The sequence below is a fragment of the Mustela lutreola genome, chromosome X (genome assembly GCF_030435805.1).
Source record: "Mustela lutreola isolate mMusLut2 chromosome X, mMusLut2.pri, whole genome shotgun sequence".
Lineage (NCBI taxonomy): Eukaryota > Metazoa > Chordata > Mammalia > Carnivora > Mustelidae > Mustela > Mustela lutreola.
The window spans coordinates 105,744,526-105,762,502 of record NC_081308.1 but is presented as its reverse complement, the minus strand read 5'-3'; the positions used below and the strand labels follow the sequence as shown (position 1 = coordinate 105,762,502).

Genomic DNA, 17,977 nt, shown 5'->3' with positions numbered 1-17,977 from the left:
TATCCAGCACTGTGCTAGATAAAAATGGCAGGATAAAAAAAATCACTTAGATAAGCCTTAGTGCTTACTCTTGAAAGTTACCATCTTATTGGCAAGCCGTAATACACTTATATTGTTGAGAAGAGAAAAAATGAAAGACAATGGTTAGTTTTGGCAAATAATACTGTACAGCTTCCTGCTATCCTGTGTCAAATGGAATCCAGTTATTTCCTCTCAAGGATTTTCAGGAGGAATAAACCTCTACCAAGGCTTCCCAAGAAAGGAAGAGACCTGACTATGCTTTAGAGGCTTTTTCTCAGCCTCTTAGAGGTTAAAATGCTTCTGTGTAATAATTCTGCAGTTTGCTTATTGAAACCTGGAAATTTTATAGCTGATGCAATTATTTTCAATTTCTTAAACAATATAAAGCCCCACTTCAAATCTCTTTAGCAAAAATTACCAGGTATACGATGTTTAGTGTCAGTGGTTTTTGTTCCTGATTTATGTCTGCCAGTCATTATGGTTTCAGGAATAAGGCTGTCATTTTAAGATCAGCAAAGTTTGTTTTGGGGGCCTTGAGATCACCCCTTTTTGCCTCAGATTCACGGCCCTCCTTATGTTTTCTTCTGTGTCCCCCCTTATCCACTTCTATTTCTCCACATAACTATTTTATATTCTATTCCCACCACTTCCTCAAAAGTGTGCTTCCTGTCTTTGGGAGAATTTATAATTGAAAGAACATCTTTAAAGTTCCCTTCTCCTAGGGTACCTCCCTTTATTTCCATGTTCAGCCAAGCCTAAGTAGTATGGAAACAAGAAGGAAAATCTGTTATAAAAAGGCACAATTCTGGGCACCTCAGTGGCTCAATGGGTTAAAGCCTCTGCCTTCAGCTCAGGTCATGATCCTAGGGTGCTGGGATCGAGCCCCACATCGGGCTCTCTGCTCAGCGGGGAGCCTGCTTCATCCTCTCTCTCTGCCTGTTTCTCTGTCTACTTGTGATCTCCATCTGTCAAATAAATAAATAAAATCTTTTTTTTTTTTTTAAAGGCACTATTCCATGCCCACAGAAATGCCTTTTGGCTTATCTGTACCTGGCTCACTTCATCTTGTATGGATAACTGAGAACTAACTACATTGACTCTCAGGTTACCTCTCATCCTTGTCACATTGTCTACACAGACATTTTGAAATTATTTGCTTTATTTACTTTTTCATTGGGAGCTGTGGGAATTAATATCAGGTTCCTCCTGTCTTTAGAGAATTCATGTGGATCTCTGAACAACATTGTTGGTATAAAATAGTACAGTATCTCTACCCTAGCCTTGAGTTTCCTCAAATGTTAATTACTCTGTATTGGCTGAGACTCAGGGACCATCTACTGCCCTAGAGAGTTGTCCTTCAGCCAGAGACCTATAACTTAAGTTCCTAGCACTAGAATATTCATTCTGCTTCCAAGTTGATTTGACCAGGTAGGTGATACCTTTTTTTAAAAAATTTGTTTTTAAAGGAAGATGATATCTTTGGCGAAAAGATTGGGTCACAGAAGGACTCAAAGTGAGTATGAGCCCAATATATAAGAGGTAGGTGGGTAACATCTAATGTACAATCTGAGAATATGCAGTCCAACCAAATTCTTCTTCACCAGCTCCTCAAGGCCCTTCAAATCTCCCATTTTGTTTTTAGTGAAGGTTCTGTTATTCACTCATTCATTTGTTCAACTTACAAATAATAATAATCATCCAGGTACTATATTATACTCAGCACTTAACATAGTGCTGGCAGAGATGAGTAAGACAACAATCTTCAGTAAGTTCACGGTCTTTTGAGGAGGATAAAGACATAAACAGATAATAATACTATAGTATGATCAGATCTATACTAGAGGCATATACAAAATACTATGAGGACACAGAACAGGCAACCTGGGACACCTAGGCCTGGGGAAGTGAATATTTGAGCAGAGTTTTGAAGTATGTATCATTTAGCAGATGAAGTGTGTGTGTGTGTGTGTGTGTGTGTGTGTGTGTAAAGGTGGGGGAGTGGGGTGAAGGGGTTGAGTGCCAGAAAGTTGGAACAGTATTTTGAAATCATATGCAAAGGCATGGAGGCTAAATATGAAAAGTATAGCACCTATGGCCTATTGAAAGTAGCATAGTTCCAGGTGGCTAGAGTGTAGAGTGGTATTGGATAAGAAATGGGAGGAGATGAGGCTAGGAAAACAGGTTGGAGTCGGACCATGTTGGACCTTCTGAGCCCTGGTATGAAGCCAGGATGCAATGCTAGGAGTTACGGGACACCAATGAAAGCCTTTAGGCAGGTGAGTGACAGGAAGGGAAGACTGCAGCCTGGTGGTAGTGGAGGGGGTAAGATGAGGGAGATCCATTAGGAGGATGGTGCAGGAGGTGATGGCAGATTGCACTTAAGTCAGTGGTGGTGGGAATGCTGAAGAAGGTCTTGGTGATAAGTGTGAGGAACTCCAAAGAGGGAAGATTTAAGGATGAAGTTTTTGCTTCGAGAAGCTGGGCAGTGTCATTCATGGGGCCTGGGAACACAGGTGGAGGAGAGAATTTTCTAGGAAGACGATAAATTCGGAGAATTCAGCATGTTGAGTTTGAGGTCCCAGTGGGACATCAAAATAAAAGTTGTAGGGGGAGATGAGACAGGCAGATCTAGACTTGGGGAGATCCTCTGGAAAGTCCATGTGAAACTGTAACTGTCTTTGCTGAATGAACCATTCCGAATCTTTACAAAATTTGGAAACAAAGCAAGAAACAAAGCTGCATTATTATCCTAAATCCATATCATTTTTGGCAGGAATGCACTCATTTCAGAGAAGCTTGAGCGCTGTGTGGAACTATGGTTTAAGAAATTGAAAGGTGCTGGCAGTAGAGGCCTTAAGTAAGGGGAGGAGGAACTGCTGAAAATTCCAACAAACCTTGTTAGAAGAAAACCTATGAGATCTATCATGAAGGGTTTTAAGAGCTACTGGACATCCTAATCTACCAACCTGGCTTTGTTTCCTTTTCTCTTCTGCCCAGCAGAATCCGGGAAAGGTTAAGGGCTGGGCACTAAAGGGTGAGCAAGAAGGAAATGTGAGCATGCTGAAGGTGTTTGGCTAATGTCTAAAGCTGATGTGGGTGAATATTTAGGTCCCTATAGCCCTTCCTAAGATTGGTAATTTGAAAAGGAGTTCTGGTTTCATTATGGGGAAAAGAAGAGGAAGAAATGGAAGTGCTATTATAGCCCACAGAATTTTAGAACCTAAAAGAATTGCTGTAGATTCTACTTATTTACACGTCTTTGCTTCCCTTTGAAGCTGTGAGCTGCTTAAGGCTAGGCACTCTATTCCATTTGCTTCTACAACCCTAGTAATGTCCTTGACACACAACTGCTACACTCAGCAATTTTTAGTTGAAGAATGATGGAATCCACTCTCTCATTTTGCAGATGTGGGATCTGAGGACCAGAAAGGCTCTGTGACTCGCCCAGGATCACACTGCTACTTAGTGGCAGAGTTAGGCATGGGACTAATTCTGGTTTGATGGTGGTTTTCTTCAACATCTTTAGCTGGGCCAAGGATGTCGTTCTTGCTGCGGTTGGACACTCTAATTTCATGAGAATAGACAGAATCGTCCTGAAGAACATTTCCCTATTTCTCAGCATTCCTCTCCACTTCCGAGATGCATAGTGGACTCTTGATAATCTCATAGTGGACTAGATGCATAGTGGAGTCTTGATAACCCTCCCCCACAAGGCACTCTGTGTGACTATTTGCTTATGAGAAGGCACGTATGGCCCCTGAAGTCTGCTGTGCAATTTGTGGTGACCTCAGTTTTGAGAAATCTCCAAACATCTCTTTCTTTTAATAACTATCAGTCTGTCATCCATGAATTCACCTAAGCTTTTATTGGGGGGAGAGAGAAGCTATTTTTATTTTCAGTCTAATCCACCATTTGGTGTAATGAGTTCCATATGTTTCCTCCATTTTCTACCTGCTGTGAGAAGTAGGGCTTCCTTTACTTGTCCTAAACTCACCTCTATGGTCTATATGCTGATAAGACAGACAGACAGACAGACAGACACACACACACACACAGCCTCTCCCTCTCTCTCTGTCTCTTGCACACACTCTCGCACACATGATTTAGGTGGGAAAATGACCCCACTATTAATTGTTATCTTTGTTTATAAGCATATTAAAAATTCAAATGAAAGGGAGCTGAAATAATGTGATTGAGAGCAAACACAGTGGCAGCTCATTACCCCAAGGAGAAGAACGTAAATCCTTGACAAAATGGAAGCCCATTGACACAGGAATTGGTGGAAATAAATTCAAAGGCTATGATAGAGTCAGTGTCTGGCCAAGCACGGCCTGCCTGCAGTGGAGTTGAAGCGCCCTCTAAAAGTTCCGTGTGGCCCAGGAACATAACCTGTCAGCCTCTTCGCCTGACATGATCTTAATTAGCCTCTTTTCTACTGCTGAGAAAGCCCGCTGAGGCAGTTAGCACCAGAGAATTAATCAGATCGTTTGTGGAGTCGACAAAGCAGGATAGCAGCCGACACTGGAAACTTATTGACAGAAAGGATCCAGGGAGATGGGGAGGGATGTAGTCTGTGTTAGGGCCCCCACTTTCCTCCTAAATGAAGGCACTCCATAGAGATTGGGAAGGGGGGAAGCGGGGGGGGGGGCGGGGCATGGTGGGGAGAGGGGAGGTCAGGGTGGAGCAAGCCGTGCTCCACCTTAACTTCCCACTCATATCCTATCTTCCTTGCTTCCGTTCACTTTTCTGCTAAAGCATCCTGTGTAGTGGTACTGATGCCAAACAGTGTGTTTGACTGCAAGAGAGAGGGAGAGAGCACTGTTGATTTTGTTGCAAATTGCACTTTTGCTACAGGATTAGTTGGGGGGGGAATGGAATTATGCCAGTATTTTCCTCCCTCCTTTTGTTTACTGCCTATTTTCAAACAGCTCTGTAATTGCTTTCCATTTAGTAAAAAGGACATTGTTTCTTTTTTTGGTTTCTCTTTTAATTGTGTTTCTTGCCCTGAGCTCTGACGTTTGGGAGCATTGATGGGAATGCCATGTTGTTTTGGTTCTAGATGCCAGCTTGGCCTTAGCAATCAAGGAAAGGTCATTGCTAGTTGGGTGATGGGCTTAGAAAAATGTCTAACTTCTTCTGTTGAGCCTTCCATGATGTGTCCATCTTGCCAATTGTGAACTCTTTCTTATTTGGATTCCCACGATACTTCAAATCTGTACTACACAATCTAGCTCTGGCCTTATGCTGTTTTACCCTTCTCTCTATTTCATGTGCATTAATCTTATCCTGTTTCGCTGACCATAATAGAAGCTCTTCAAAGCTGAAGGCTCTACCTCCTATTGAAACTGCTAGTTCTAAACACCAATCCAGGCACAGTAAGAGAGACTCAGTAAATGCTAGATTGGTTCACTGACAACCCCTTGAGGAGTTTCTGCAACCATCTGTCCTTTGACCCTGCTGCTACCTTGACACTCTTGATATTTTGTTCCAGATAATTCTTTTGGGGGTGGGTACTGTCCTGTGTGCTGTAGGATGTTTAGCCGCATTTCTGGCCTCTTCCCACTACTGAAAATGTCTCTAGACAGGGCCAGATGTCCCTGCGGGAGGCCAAATCACCTTCTCTCCCCACTGAGGATCACTGTTCTATAATGATAATAAAATAAAAAGAGGTAACATTTATTGAGCACATTACTATGTCCAGCTTGGTGCTAAAGACAGTACATGCATTCTTTTGTTTAACCTCCACAGCACTCCTGCCCAGGTTTTGTTTTCTAAAGGGGCTCCAGGGGACAAATCTTAAAACCACAGTTGTAGGTCTACGCCACACAGTCTCTTTCTTCCCCCAAGGAACATTTAGAAGAGCGTTCTCAAGGACCTCTCCAGCTCCACTCTGAATTTACAGAATACATCAGCTAACCCTCAATAGCGTCAGGACCACCCACTCATCAAAAACTAGATACTCAGTTTAGTGAGGGTTAATTTCTCAAGGAGCTGGATGAAAAGCAATGGAAGGTCAGAACAAAAGCAACCCTGCCAGCTGTCACCTCCTTTCTTCAGAGATGTGAATCCCATTCCAAACAGCTAATGCATGGTAGGGGGGCTGGAGATTTATTTCTTTTGTTCTTATGATGGCATTTAAGCTCACGATGCAGAATTTCAAGCTAGCCCACCGAAGTGTCACTCCTGCCCTAAATCCTGACCTGCTGCCTTGCAAACAGTGCAATTGGTCACAAGAGGGACAAGGCAAAAGAAGGTAGATAAACTGGTACAAATTTGTCCTTCTGCATCTGTGTGCTGCAGGGTCGGGGGGGAGGGTGATGACTTGGAGCACATCTCCCGATGGCCACACCATCTCTGAATATGAAGGATAACCCAAAAGAAAAGATTTGACAGTTGAGCTTACTGTGTCTCTGGAGAGGAATGGATCTCTGGCTGTGAAGTCAATTCAACCTCAAATTCACTGCTACCAAGGAGTTAATGATACATTAAAATTAGTCATGTTGTCTGATGGAGAAATATTCTACTTATGGAAAATACCTTTATAGGAAAACTGCCTTTCTGAGGCTGAGCTGGAAATATTACAGTAAACAGGATCTAATCACAGCGAAGCCTTTTTTCAGCTTTGCGTGACAGCTGTAAAATATGACAGTATTTATTAATAGTCGCTGCAGTCTAATCTGTAGCACTGGAGAGCTACAGCAAAATATGTTAAGCCACTGAGAGAACAATTTCCACAGTAACTAATATTCAGCTTTTGAAAGGGTAGTTTAATGTCTTGTGATTTTTTTTCCCCTACTGATGGTTCAACCCTAGGAACAAGCTACTAAGCTAATAACCTTTGTGGAGAAGAAGTGTTTAAATGATAATTTATTTCAAGAGCTGACAACAAATTGCTCTGCACTTTCTCTTTTTATGCCCCAAAGCAGTCAAGGATGTGCAAATCGAAGCATTAAAAAATATGACAGCTTCGGTATTTTCATTTTCAATGAAATTCTCATTACAGACATATGTGTGGTCTTTTATTCACAATCCAGTCCAAATAGTCATTCACTGTTATTATTGCGCAGGCTCTCAAGATGCTCTCACAGTTGAGGACTCATCACAATAGATTAGGCAGGCCGCAGAAGCTACCAAATGTCTCAAGTACTGTCAACCCCGATTATTGCCACTCAAACAGGGGAATTTAGTGTCTGTCTCTCACAGCATAACATACTCTCTGGGCCTTCCTAATTTATTCAGATGTAAAAAGTAGCTTGAATTTCAATAAAAACTCTCTTGGCTTTGCTTTTCCCAGAAGGCAAATGGACATGACTAGAATTGGAGCCATCTGTTACCTTCGCACATCTTTTACTCAGTTCTTAAAGTGGAGGAGAAAAAAAAAATCCACGATAGTCTGTTCTTTATCCTTTTATCTTTTTCTTTTTCTCTTCTCTTCTCTTCTCTTCTTTTCTCTTCTCTTCTCTTCTCTTCTCTTTTCTTTTCTTACATCAAGTTACCTGAAACCATTTTCTTCACGTTCCTGCCAAGTAGCCGTGGTAGAACCTATCATCTGTCTCTCCTTGCTTTCTTCTTCTCCAGGCAAAAATGGCACCATATTGATGAGGACCTTCAGTTTCAGATCTTTCTCTGCTCTGGGAACTGCTTCTTACTCAGAGAGGAATCTCTGAGTTCACTTTGCCTCAGAGCCATGTCCCCATCACAGCACTCTAAGGGTTTGAGCCACCCACCCGGCTGCATTTGCTATTTTTACTACTCATTTACCCCTTAACCTGGATTTTAAAAAATGATTTTATTTATTTATTTATTTGTATGTATATTTATTTTGTAGAGAGAGAGAGCAAGAGAAAGAGATAGAGAGATAGAGAGAGAGAGAGAGAGCGCGCGCACAAGCAGGGGAAGCAGCAGAGGGAGAGAGAGAAGCAGACTCTCCATTGAACAGGGAGCCCGAGGTGGGGCTCAACCCCAGGACCCTGGGATCTTGACCTGATCCAAAGGAAGATGCTTAACAACTGAGCCACCCAGGCACCACTTAACCTGGATTTTTGATCTGCTGCCTATCTGGGATCTTGGAACTCCAGGACCACGACTTCTGGTGTTCATTTGTGGACACCAGGCTTTATGAAGGAAATCGACCCCTGGACTATAACCATAGGAGGACATCTAGGATAGGGAGTGTCGAGGTAACAGATACTTTGAAGAATGGCTGAAGGAAGGACTAAGGGAAGAGGTAGTAGAAGTTTTAAAATGTTACAAGTGTGGGAGGCAGTGTTATTGCAGCAAATAGCATGCATAGACTGTGAATGCGGCAGACCTGGGTTGAAATTCTGGTTTTGCTACTTTGGCACACTGAGCTGTGTGATCCTAGGAGCCATAATTCAGTCATTTTGTGCCTTGGTTTCCTCATTTGTAAAGATACAGGGTTGCCACGTGGATTCAGTGTGGTAATCCAAAAACTCATGGCCTAGTGCATAGGAAGTGCTTGTAAAAAAAATGGCAGCTGCTCTTATCCAACAGATTTATCTTATGATAAAATGAGGCCAATAAGAGGGATTTATTGATTTGTGCCACTGATTGGTACTGGGGTGTGTATGTGTATGCATGCATGCTTGTGTGTGTGTGTGTGTGTGTGTGTGTGTAAAAAGGGAAAGGAAAGCAGGAAGAAGGGAGGGAGGGAGAGCAGGAGACAGAAACAGAGACAGAAACATAGAGGGGAGACAGATTCTGCACTTTATTTGGGAATATAGAACTGGAGGGGAGGGATGAAGCCAGGTTGCATAAGTGGGTGGTAAACAACAACATACAAGAAGGTGTCTGGCATTGAACCCAGTCAATCCGAAAACACTCCTGTGAGGAAGGGTCCCCTTATCCTTGTCTGGGGGGAATCTCTTTACCTCTTAAGCCCTCATGCTCTTCAAGCATTTTCCCATCTTCCTTGTTATCTGGCGACCCTTTTAATCTTTCACAAGGTGTCTGCTCTAATGAATGCACATGTCATTATTGGATGAGGGAACAGTTGGGTTAAAAATTAATTTTTTTCCAGGCCCTTGAGATAAATCACTGTTACAGCAACAGGACTGTGAACTCTTTAAGGCAGCAGCTAATTCTGTCTTTCTTAAATACTACCAGTGGCCCGGCACAAGCTAGTACTAGAAAAGGCCCAATAATTGCTTGGTGACTGATGGACTACCTGTTGCCACCACCCATGTTTCGGCCCCAACTTTCTAGAGAAAATAGAAAGGTCTGTTAGAAGGCTGTTGACTTCCAGAGAGTGACTTGGGAACTGAGTAGGGAGTTTCAGGTTGAGAATGGGAAACAGCAGGAGTTTATTGAACACTGGCAAGAAGGTAGGGACTAGTTGCCTCAAAGGGCACTTAGAACTATTATCTCATTATCTAAGCTGAGAGCTGCAGCCTGGGCCAGAACCTTTCATCTCTGTGGGCTGTGCCCATTGAAGGCAAGGAGAGTTGTCAGTGGCACGAGAGAGTCTGGCTGCAGTTCTCAAGTATGTTGCTGTTCTGGGGGAAATGTTAGCACCACAGAGAACTAGGTCACTTACACCCAAAAAAGCAGGTCTAACAGAAAACTGGAAGAGGTGACCATGTTTCAGACCAACAACGCTTCCCTGGCATAGCTTTAGGACTTTCTGTGTGGGAAGGTGTGTGGGCAAGAGGCCTCCCCAACTGGACTTGTGGTGTCTAGGATGCCAGCAGCAGAAAGCCATGCTTTGGATTAGGGTTTAATGCCACAGAATGCTCTTACCTGACTAGAAATTTCTTCCCTGGATGCACTAACACATCACATCATTAACAGCCATAGAGAAATTAGCATGAGTACATTGGTCAGCTGAAGTGTTGTCACTTGCTAGAGAAAGTCTATTGGTCAGCTGAAGTGTTGTCACTTGCAAAGAGAGTCTATTAGTCAGTGGAAACAAAATGTGGGACAGGAAAGTCTCTGTGGAGGTGTAGAGGCAGGTTGGGACAGAGAGATCAAGGCTTTGTTCCTACCAGGGAGGGCAGGTGTAGACAAATGACAGAGTGGGGAACCCTGGGTAAATAAAGAGGAGAGGGTACAAAGGGGCAGATATCTCACTTAGTCAACCTCATAATTTTTCCAAGAAATGAATTTCTCTGTATACAGCACCAAGAGCAGAATTTTCAACTTTGTATTAATGAAGCTACATGGTATTTTGATAACAAAGCAAAGTGAAGACTGCAAACACAAAACCAGACCTTTCTTGGCAGGCAGAAATCTGTGTGTAGCCAAGAAAGCCTTGAAATCCATTTGCTGTTTATAACTTCAGAGGCAATGTTATCTTGATTGTGCCACAAATCTTTTAAATGACCTCAACTGTACAACCCATTTCTCAGCTTCTCATTTACCGCTACCCTCATACAGTAGAGTCACATCATTTGTATATTTAGCTTACTTGAATGACATATTCCCTTTTGTCTCTCTATTTTCCATTTATCTCTTATGTAATTAAAATATTCTAAAATTTGATTTCACGGTTGTAATTTCTCCCAAAATGTTTACTATGAAAGCAATAGATTATTGTAGAAAATGAGGAAATACACAATAGACGCTTTATTGAATATTTTAAAGAACTGTACCTCATGGCTTGATTTACAAACTGGATTCACTTTCTCCTCTCTTTCTTCCCTTCCCATCTTTTTTCTTCCCTCCCTTCCCTCCTTCTCAATTCCCCCCTCCCTCCCTCCCCCCATTTACTTCCTTCCTTTCTTCCTTCTTTCCTTCCTTCCTTCCTTCTCTGCCTTGTGTGTGTCTCTCTCTCTTTCAGTCCAACAACAAAAATGGACATGGGCTTACTCTTGAATAACCAGTAATGGCATTGGAAAAACACTAAATATGTCCCCAGGCCCACACTATGTACCACTGTAGACACAAAGTATAAATCTAGGTGCTAACCAATTATTGGTTATCACACTGGAGAGAGGAGCTTGGGAAGGTATACAGCAGACTCAGTGAAATAACAATGGAGAACACTTACGTTAAGTGCCAAGTGAGTGACATGGACAAAAGGGTCCTGTGGGTGTTCAGAGGTAGGCAGGATCTTTGCTCCTTAAAACTTGTTCTCCTCCTGCTCAGTCACCTTAGTAAATAGTTATCATTTTGCCCAGTCCCTCAAGCCAAAAGTCTACCAGTCATCCATGAAGCCTTCTTCTCCCTCATATCCCACAGTCAACCTGTCCCAAGTTTTGTTGATTCTGTGTCCCAAATGTATTTCAATTTCATCCACTTTTCTCCATCTCCAGCCTATTCTAAGCTCCCATAATTTCTCACCTAAATAACCATGGTGGCCTTTTCATTAGCTTCCCTTCTTTTGTTCTTGTACCACATTCCATTCTCTACAGAAACTTAGATCATGTGACTCCCCTGTTCAGAATCCTCCAAAGACCTCCCACTGAAGTTAGAATAAAATTCGTATTCCTTACCATGGCTCCTTTTCATTCTCTATGGCTATCCTCTGCCTCCTGTCTACTTCTACAGTCTCATCTCAGGCCACTCTCAACCTCCTCACTCCCCTTTACCCACACTTGTCTTCTTTCATTTCCTCAAACATACCAAACTTCTCTGCTACAGGGCCTTTGCACATGCTATTTCCACTGCTTGAAACTCTTTCCCTCTATTTTTCACATGGCTGTCCCTTCTAATCCATTATTTCTCACCTTAAATGCCCCTTCTCAATGAGGCTATCACTGAGAATCTTTTTAAAATTAGGTCCTATCCATTAAGATAGGTGCAGAACCCATGCCTATGATCTAACACTGACTGACTGACTAAATGAATGAGTGAGTGACAATGAACTGGAGTGGCCAGGGATGGCTACCTTGGAGAGGTAGAGTTTGAGGTAGGTTTTGAAAAATGGAAGGACCGACAGGATTTTCTAATCAAGATGGAGAGAATTCTAGGTAGTAGTAGAAGTAAAGTTGCTGAGACCAAGCATAGTTCTGGCACATTTGGGCAACTATGGAAAATGGGAGCTGCATGGGACACCTGGGTGACTCAGTCAGTTAAGCGTCTGCTCTGGTCATGGTCCCAGCATCCTGGGATCAAGTGCTGCATTGGGCTCCTTGCTCTGTGAGGAGCCTCCTTCTCCTTCTTCCTGCTGCTCCCCCTGCTTGTGTTTGCTCATGCGCTCTCTCTCTAACAAATAAATAAATAAAATCTTAAAAAAAAAGAAAGAAAGAAAGAAAATGGGAGCTGGCTGCAGTGGAAGGTTCTCATTAGGTAACATATGGACAACAGGTTTGTTAGTTGACTGAGGCATAATTATGTTGAGTCTTGAAGAATACACTACATTTTTTCCCCAAGTGTGGGCCATATAAGCCATTGGAAATACTAGAACAGGGTCCTGGTTCAGTGTTTTAAGAAAGTTTTCAGAGGAGGAAGTTAGTCTAAAAGTTTATAGAAAGTAGTTCTTAAGCAGACCAGATCAGTCCTACCTGCTAAATGACCATAAAGAAAAAAATTATAAATATGTATGAATAGGAAAGGATTCTTTTGGCTCTTAGACCACAGAACTGTCCAAACTATTTAGTAAGATGATTTGAGAAAAGAGACAGGGATGAGAAATAGACCTAGATGGACTTTTGCTTCCTTTCCTCCAATTGACAACTAATGGGTGAAGAAAGGCCATGGGAGATGAGGAGAAAACACATGAGCTCTATCTTCTGCTTTTAAATAGATGGGGGGTTACAGTGTTAATAAAACTGGTATTTAGTTTACAACAGTTTTCAGGAGAGAAGCTGCCTGATTTACAAACTTCCATTCTGAAATTTAGATTGTTACACAGTGTAATATACCATATGCAATACACAGAAATAGGCAAATTCATCCTCAGTGTTTGAGAGAAAATGAAATGCAATGGAATCTAGCAAACTATGGATTCAAATGTTGAAACTATTTTTGTATCCTTGTCAGGCAAGGCTCTGTGTGAACACACAGCACTCCTTCCTGATTCTGCCCTTGGTTCATCTCTTTTCCCCTTCTCCAAACCATACCTCCCTCTTCTTTTGCAATCTACAACTTCATCTAGCTTAGATCATCTAGCTTAGATCATCTAGCCAACCTTCTCAGAAAACTCTACTTTGCTGGGGTGATATCTTTTCACAATTCTTAGAGCAATTAGAGTCTATAGTGTGGCATTCAACTTGATAGTGTCCCATGTTGTTCATGAATGGTTTCACCAAAGTTCTTTTCTGTCCACCCCCATTGGAACTGTATTATATAAGCATCTGAAACACACCACTGGGGGTTGGTAACAACTTTTAAAATTGCTTGACTTATGAACTAATAATATATGAGTTAGGTTTAGCAGTAAGACACAAAGTGTTCTGTGTCTGGTATAATATCTCAAAAAATCATAGAACGTTACATTAAGACAAGAAGTGCCCTAGGAGAGAAGACAAGGCCAAGAGAGCTTCATTGCATTAGTCAAGGTCAGAGAGCTCATTAAAATGGCAGATCTTGAACTAGAACTCAGGTCTCTTGCTTTGGGTTCAGGATAGCTATAATATTTTAGAAATAAGTTGGGGAACCTGGGTGACTCAGTCGATTAATTGGTGGCCTTCGGCTCAGGTCATGATCCCAGGGTCCTGGGATTGAGCCCTACATCAGGTTCCCTGCTCAACGGAGAACCTGCTTCTCCCCCCTCCCTCTCCCTCTGCCTGCTGCTCTACCTACTTGTGTTCTCTCTCTGTCAAATAAATAAATAAAACTTAAAAAAAAAAAAGAAGTAAGTACCATAGGCAAATATAGGGAGTTCTTTGGGTTTCTGAAAAACCAAAATAGTCTTTCAAGTTAAGTTACCTAGAAAAGACCTCTTCTCCGGGTACCACTCAGGCAGACAAGCCTTCCATTTGTTCCCTCCTTCTCTGAGTCAGAAAGAATCATTCCCAGGCTACAGGCAGAGTTACAGGCAAACAAATGATAAAGTAACATTATTTTTTGGAATCTTATGGTGATAGGATCCTTTGGTTTTACTGAGGAACCCCTCAAAGATAACTGGGCTTTTGAGGAGTCTATTTGGCTGAATTATAATGCATTATACAATTAACAAATACACCTAACTGTATGTTATTTAGAATCAGACCCTTAATATCTGAGATTGTTTCAATAAAATGTGTCTTCAATATATTATTATTATTATTATTATTATTATTACTATTAGAAAAAACATCCATTCCCAAAGTCCAGTTTAGTTACTCTCTGCTCATTATTTCCATCAGATAATTGTTGAGGCCATGTAAGCTGAAGACTTAATGTGATCTAGCAAAACAAGCCCTAGAAGCAGGAGATATTGACACCAGTCCCAGCTCTGTGGTTAAATGGCTGAGTGAAAAAGCACATTTCTTCTTGGGCTTTAGTTTTTGAATCTTTGAAATGGGGACAATTACCTTCTCTGATAGGATTAATTTTCCGAAACTTTCCAGCTTAAGCCTGTCTCTATTTTGGATAAATCTGCTTTTACTTTGTGCATTGTAGACCACTTAAATTATTTTGAGGGGAGAGGGTGCTTTTTCAACAACAGTGACTCAGCCAGGAGAGTCCCAACCCTCTTTCCATGGCTGGGGGTGAGAGGACATATATAGTTTGAAAAATTAGATTCTAATATGACCATTGAATTGGTGTTTTGGGGTCTTAATTTAAATTCACTTTGAATTTAAATACAGTTTAGGGGCACCTGGGTGGCTCAGTGGGTTAAGCCGCTGCCTTCGGCTCAGGTCATGATCTCAGAGTCCTGGGATCGAGTCCCACATCGGGCTCTCTGCTCGGCAGAGAGCCTGCTTCCCTCTCTCTCTGCCTGCCTCTCCATCTACTTGTGATTTCTCTCTGTCAAATAAATAAATAAAATCTTTATAAAAAAAACCTTAAAAAAATAAATAAATACAGTTTAAAAGAGTATTAGATTGTATTTACTGAACGAGAAGGGAACAAACATCAGTTGAGGAGGGTTGAACAGCACTGTTACATGAATATTTAAAGAGGAGAGCAGATGCCTCTTCTTACCTCTTTCTGTGTCGTAGAGGTACACAAACTTCTCCCACTTGTAGTGACCCAGCAGACTCAGAATGGCACCCTTCAAGGCTGGGCGCATCTGGATGACAAACTGCACATCTGCATCAGTGGGGAAGCTGGGCGTCACAAAGGATGTGTGCAGGGCCCCACAGAAGGAGGTCAGAGTGTTCATTGACATCTGGTCATAGAATCCAAAGATGGCATATACCCCTCTTGAGAACTGGGAGCAGACTGCAATGAGAAAGACAGCAAGACATTTCAATAGCCCCATGGTCCCTTGCTGCAGCTTATAGGGTTGGAAAGACAATGGATAGTTAGGCTTTGGCTCTAAAGGACATGCCTCAAAGGAAAACCAAGATCTCTGAAATCTTCGGAAGCCCTCGAAAGCCCAATTACCCAGCAAGAAAAGTGGAAAGAAGTGAAGAATGTATTTGATAGAGTTGCATGTTTTCTATGTCTACCATGAGCAAGAAACTAGGAAAATTCAGGAAAAAAGAGGTGAAGTTTGCCTTACCCTCTTTCTGCAACCCTTCCAGCTCACCCACAAGGCACTTGGTGTTCTTTTACTTCTGCCACAGCTGCCCAATGGTCTTTTAGTGTACCCATGCCCCCATCAATGTACCATTATCTTGTGTCCCACCACTTCAGTGATTTTTCCACTAGATGACAAAAAGGACTGATGACTTAGACAAATTGCTAATATGTCTGCTAGGAAATGCGTTACTCCTCTTAGGTTACATACTGCTTTAACCATACCTATGTCATGATTAAGACCCTTAATGAAGGTTACTAATGAAGGTTCAGATTCTGGGCAGGTCATTGGAAAGACTGGCCTTTCAGGGAGTCACATGAGGTAGGTGTAACTGGCAAAGTTCTATTTTGTTCCTTGGGCATTTATCTTCTAGATCTATCAGCTCATACATAGAACTTTTATGTCCTTCATTTCAAAGTGGGCCACACTACCACATTTTCCCTCTTCTTGCCCAGATGAGCTTAAAAAATGTGAACCAATTTCAATATTAGCTTAAGTAGAACATAATTAGCAAAGCAAATCAGCTACAACAACACCGTGTGGTGCATTCCCAAACCAAGTGGAAATGATCTTTAGATTATCTGCTCTACTGCTCCCTTCCATTCATGCGAAGCAGACAGAACAGGCAGCTGATAATGTGGTGTGATTTAAGGAATCCTGCATGGCCTCCCGTATCTGCTAGGAAGCCACTGCTTGGCTTATTCTTTAGGTTTAGAGTGTTGAAAAAAACTCCATGGTTTGGGAGGGGTATTAAATAGAATCTTTTAAAGTTTTTAGCATGCTAAGGTGAATTATTATGTATGGGACACCTGGGTGGCTCAGTGGATTAAGCATCTGACTCTTGATTTTGGTTCAGGTCATGATCTCAGGCTTGTGAGATCAAGTCCCATGGCAGACTCTGCACTGAACTTGGAGCCTGCTTAAAATTCCCTCTCCCTCTCTTTCTCCTTCAGCCTCTCCTGCCCCCTTCTCTCTTTCTCTGTCTCTCTATCTCTCTCTCTCACAATAAAGATGAATTAACATATCCTATGTCCAATTAGACACCAGGGAGAGTGTATAAACAGGTAAGTTTTGAGAGGGAAGGGTGGATCAGAGAAGAGGATGTAAAGTGTCTGGAGTCTTTCCTGACATGAGAAAGAGTAAAGGCATTGGGCACGAAAAAGAAGGAAGGTGCTGAATATAGGAGGGAGACAAGTGGAAAATCAATTTAATTCATTTCTTGATCTGATTGTGAGAAACAGAGAGTTCTCAATATCTAGGGTATCTTGCTTTCCCTGCAAGTATGTATGTATGCATTTATAACAATAATTTATTATTATTTCTCATGTTTTTGTGAGTTGGCTAGGTTTATCTGGGAAGATTTTGCTTGGACTCTCCTCTGTAGTCGGAGTAGATGGTGTCTGGGACTGTCTGGGAATTTAGATATCTGGAGGCTTAACTGGGTCCCTGCATTCTATTTAAACCTGTTATTGATAAGGGCTGTTCCCCTTTGTTAGCCATACTCATTAGTCATTGGCTTAAGGATAGCATTATTAAAAGTGATTACCTAGCATTCAGGCTCCCATCAGGGAAGACCATAGCCTCCAACTTGAGGAATTCTAAGTGACCCCCCAAAGACAGAAATAAAATAGGTCTTTATATTAAAAGGAGAAAATCAATTAGAGAAACAAATATGAGGCACTTCATGACAGGGGGCCAAAAGAAGTGTTCAGAAACAAAAAGCAAGAAGCAGGATGCCACTTTGCCTTGGTTATCACCAAGGAAGATGCTAAGGAAGGTCAGTTCCCAAATTAATCCTGTAAATAGAGAGTTTTGCAGTACCAGGTCAGATCTTAGCTGGTGCACATAATGTTCTATATAAAAACGACAAAAATAATGATAATAGCCATTGAGTGCTTAGTATGTACCAGGAATTATGCTAAATACTATACAAATATCCAATATTCCCAACAACCTCATGATGTATTGCTAATATTTCTATTTAATCGATGAGAATTCTGAGATAAAATGTTCTGTATCTTGAGTGGAGGAGCCAGGATTTGAACTGGACTCAGTCTGACTCTAAAACTCACACTCCCTGGGATGCAAATCCAATAATGACATTAAAGAGTAGTTATTGGCCCAAATGAGGCAGCGAAAGATTTAGTAAGTAAAAGAGAGGACTCTGTAGGCCTCAAGTTCATACGTATACTAAATAATCATTTGTTTTTTAAAAAATATTTTATTTATTTGTCAAAGGGAGAGAGAGTGTCAAGCAGAAGGAGAAGCAGGCTCCCTGCTGAGCAAGGAGGGGCAGAGGGAGAGGGAGAAGCAGGCTCCCCTGGACTCAATCCCAGGGCCCTGGGATCAGGATCTGAGCCAAAGGCAGACACTTAACTGACTGAA

At 41.8% G+C, this 17,977-nt stretch overlaps 1 protein-coding gene across 6 annotated transcripts in view; it reads right to left on the bottom strand.

The window, feature by feature from the left end:
* Positions 1-17,977, bottom strand: part of GRIA3 (glutamate ionotropic receptor AMPA type subunit 3) — a 296,831-nt gene that overhangs the window by 203,976 nt on the left and 74,878 nt on the right. For all 6 annotated transcript variants that reach the window (XR_009349843.1, XM_059156924.1, XM_059156925.1 and 3 more), the window contains one exon: positions 15,052-15,291. Coding sequence is in view for 5 of the 6 variants with exons in the window: in XM_059156924.1 (XP_059012907.1) it covers positions 15,052-15,291 (240 nt within the window). In the remaining variant the exon portion in view is untranslated. The remainder of the gene's footprint in view (positions 1-15,051; positions 15,292-17,977) is intronic.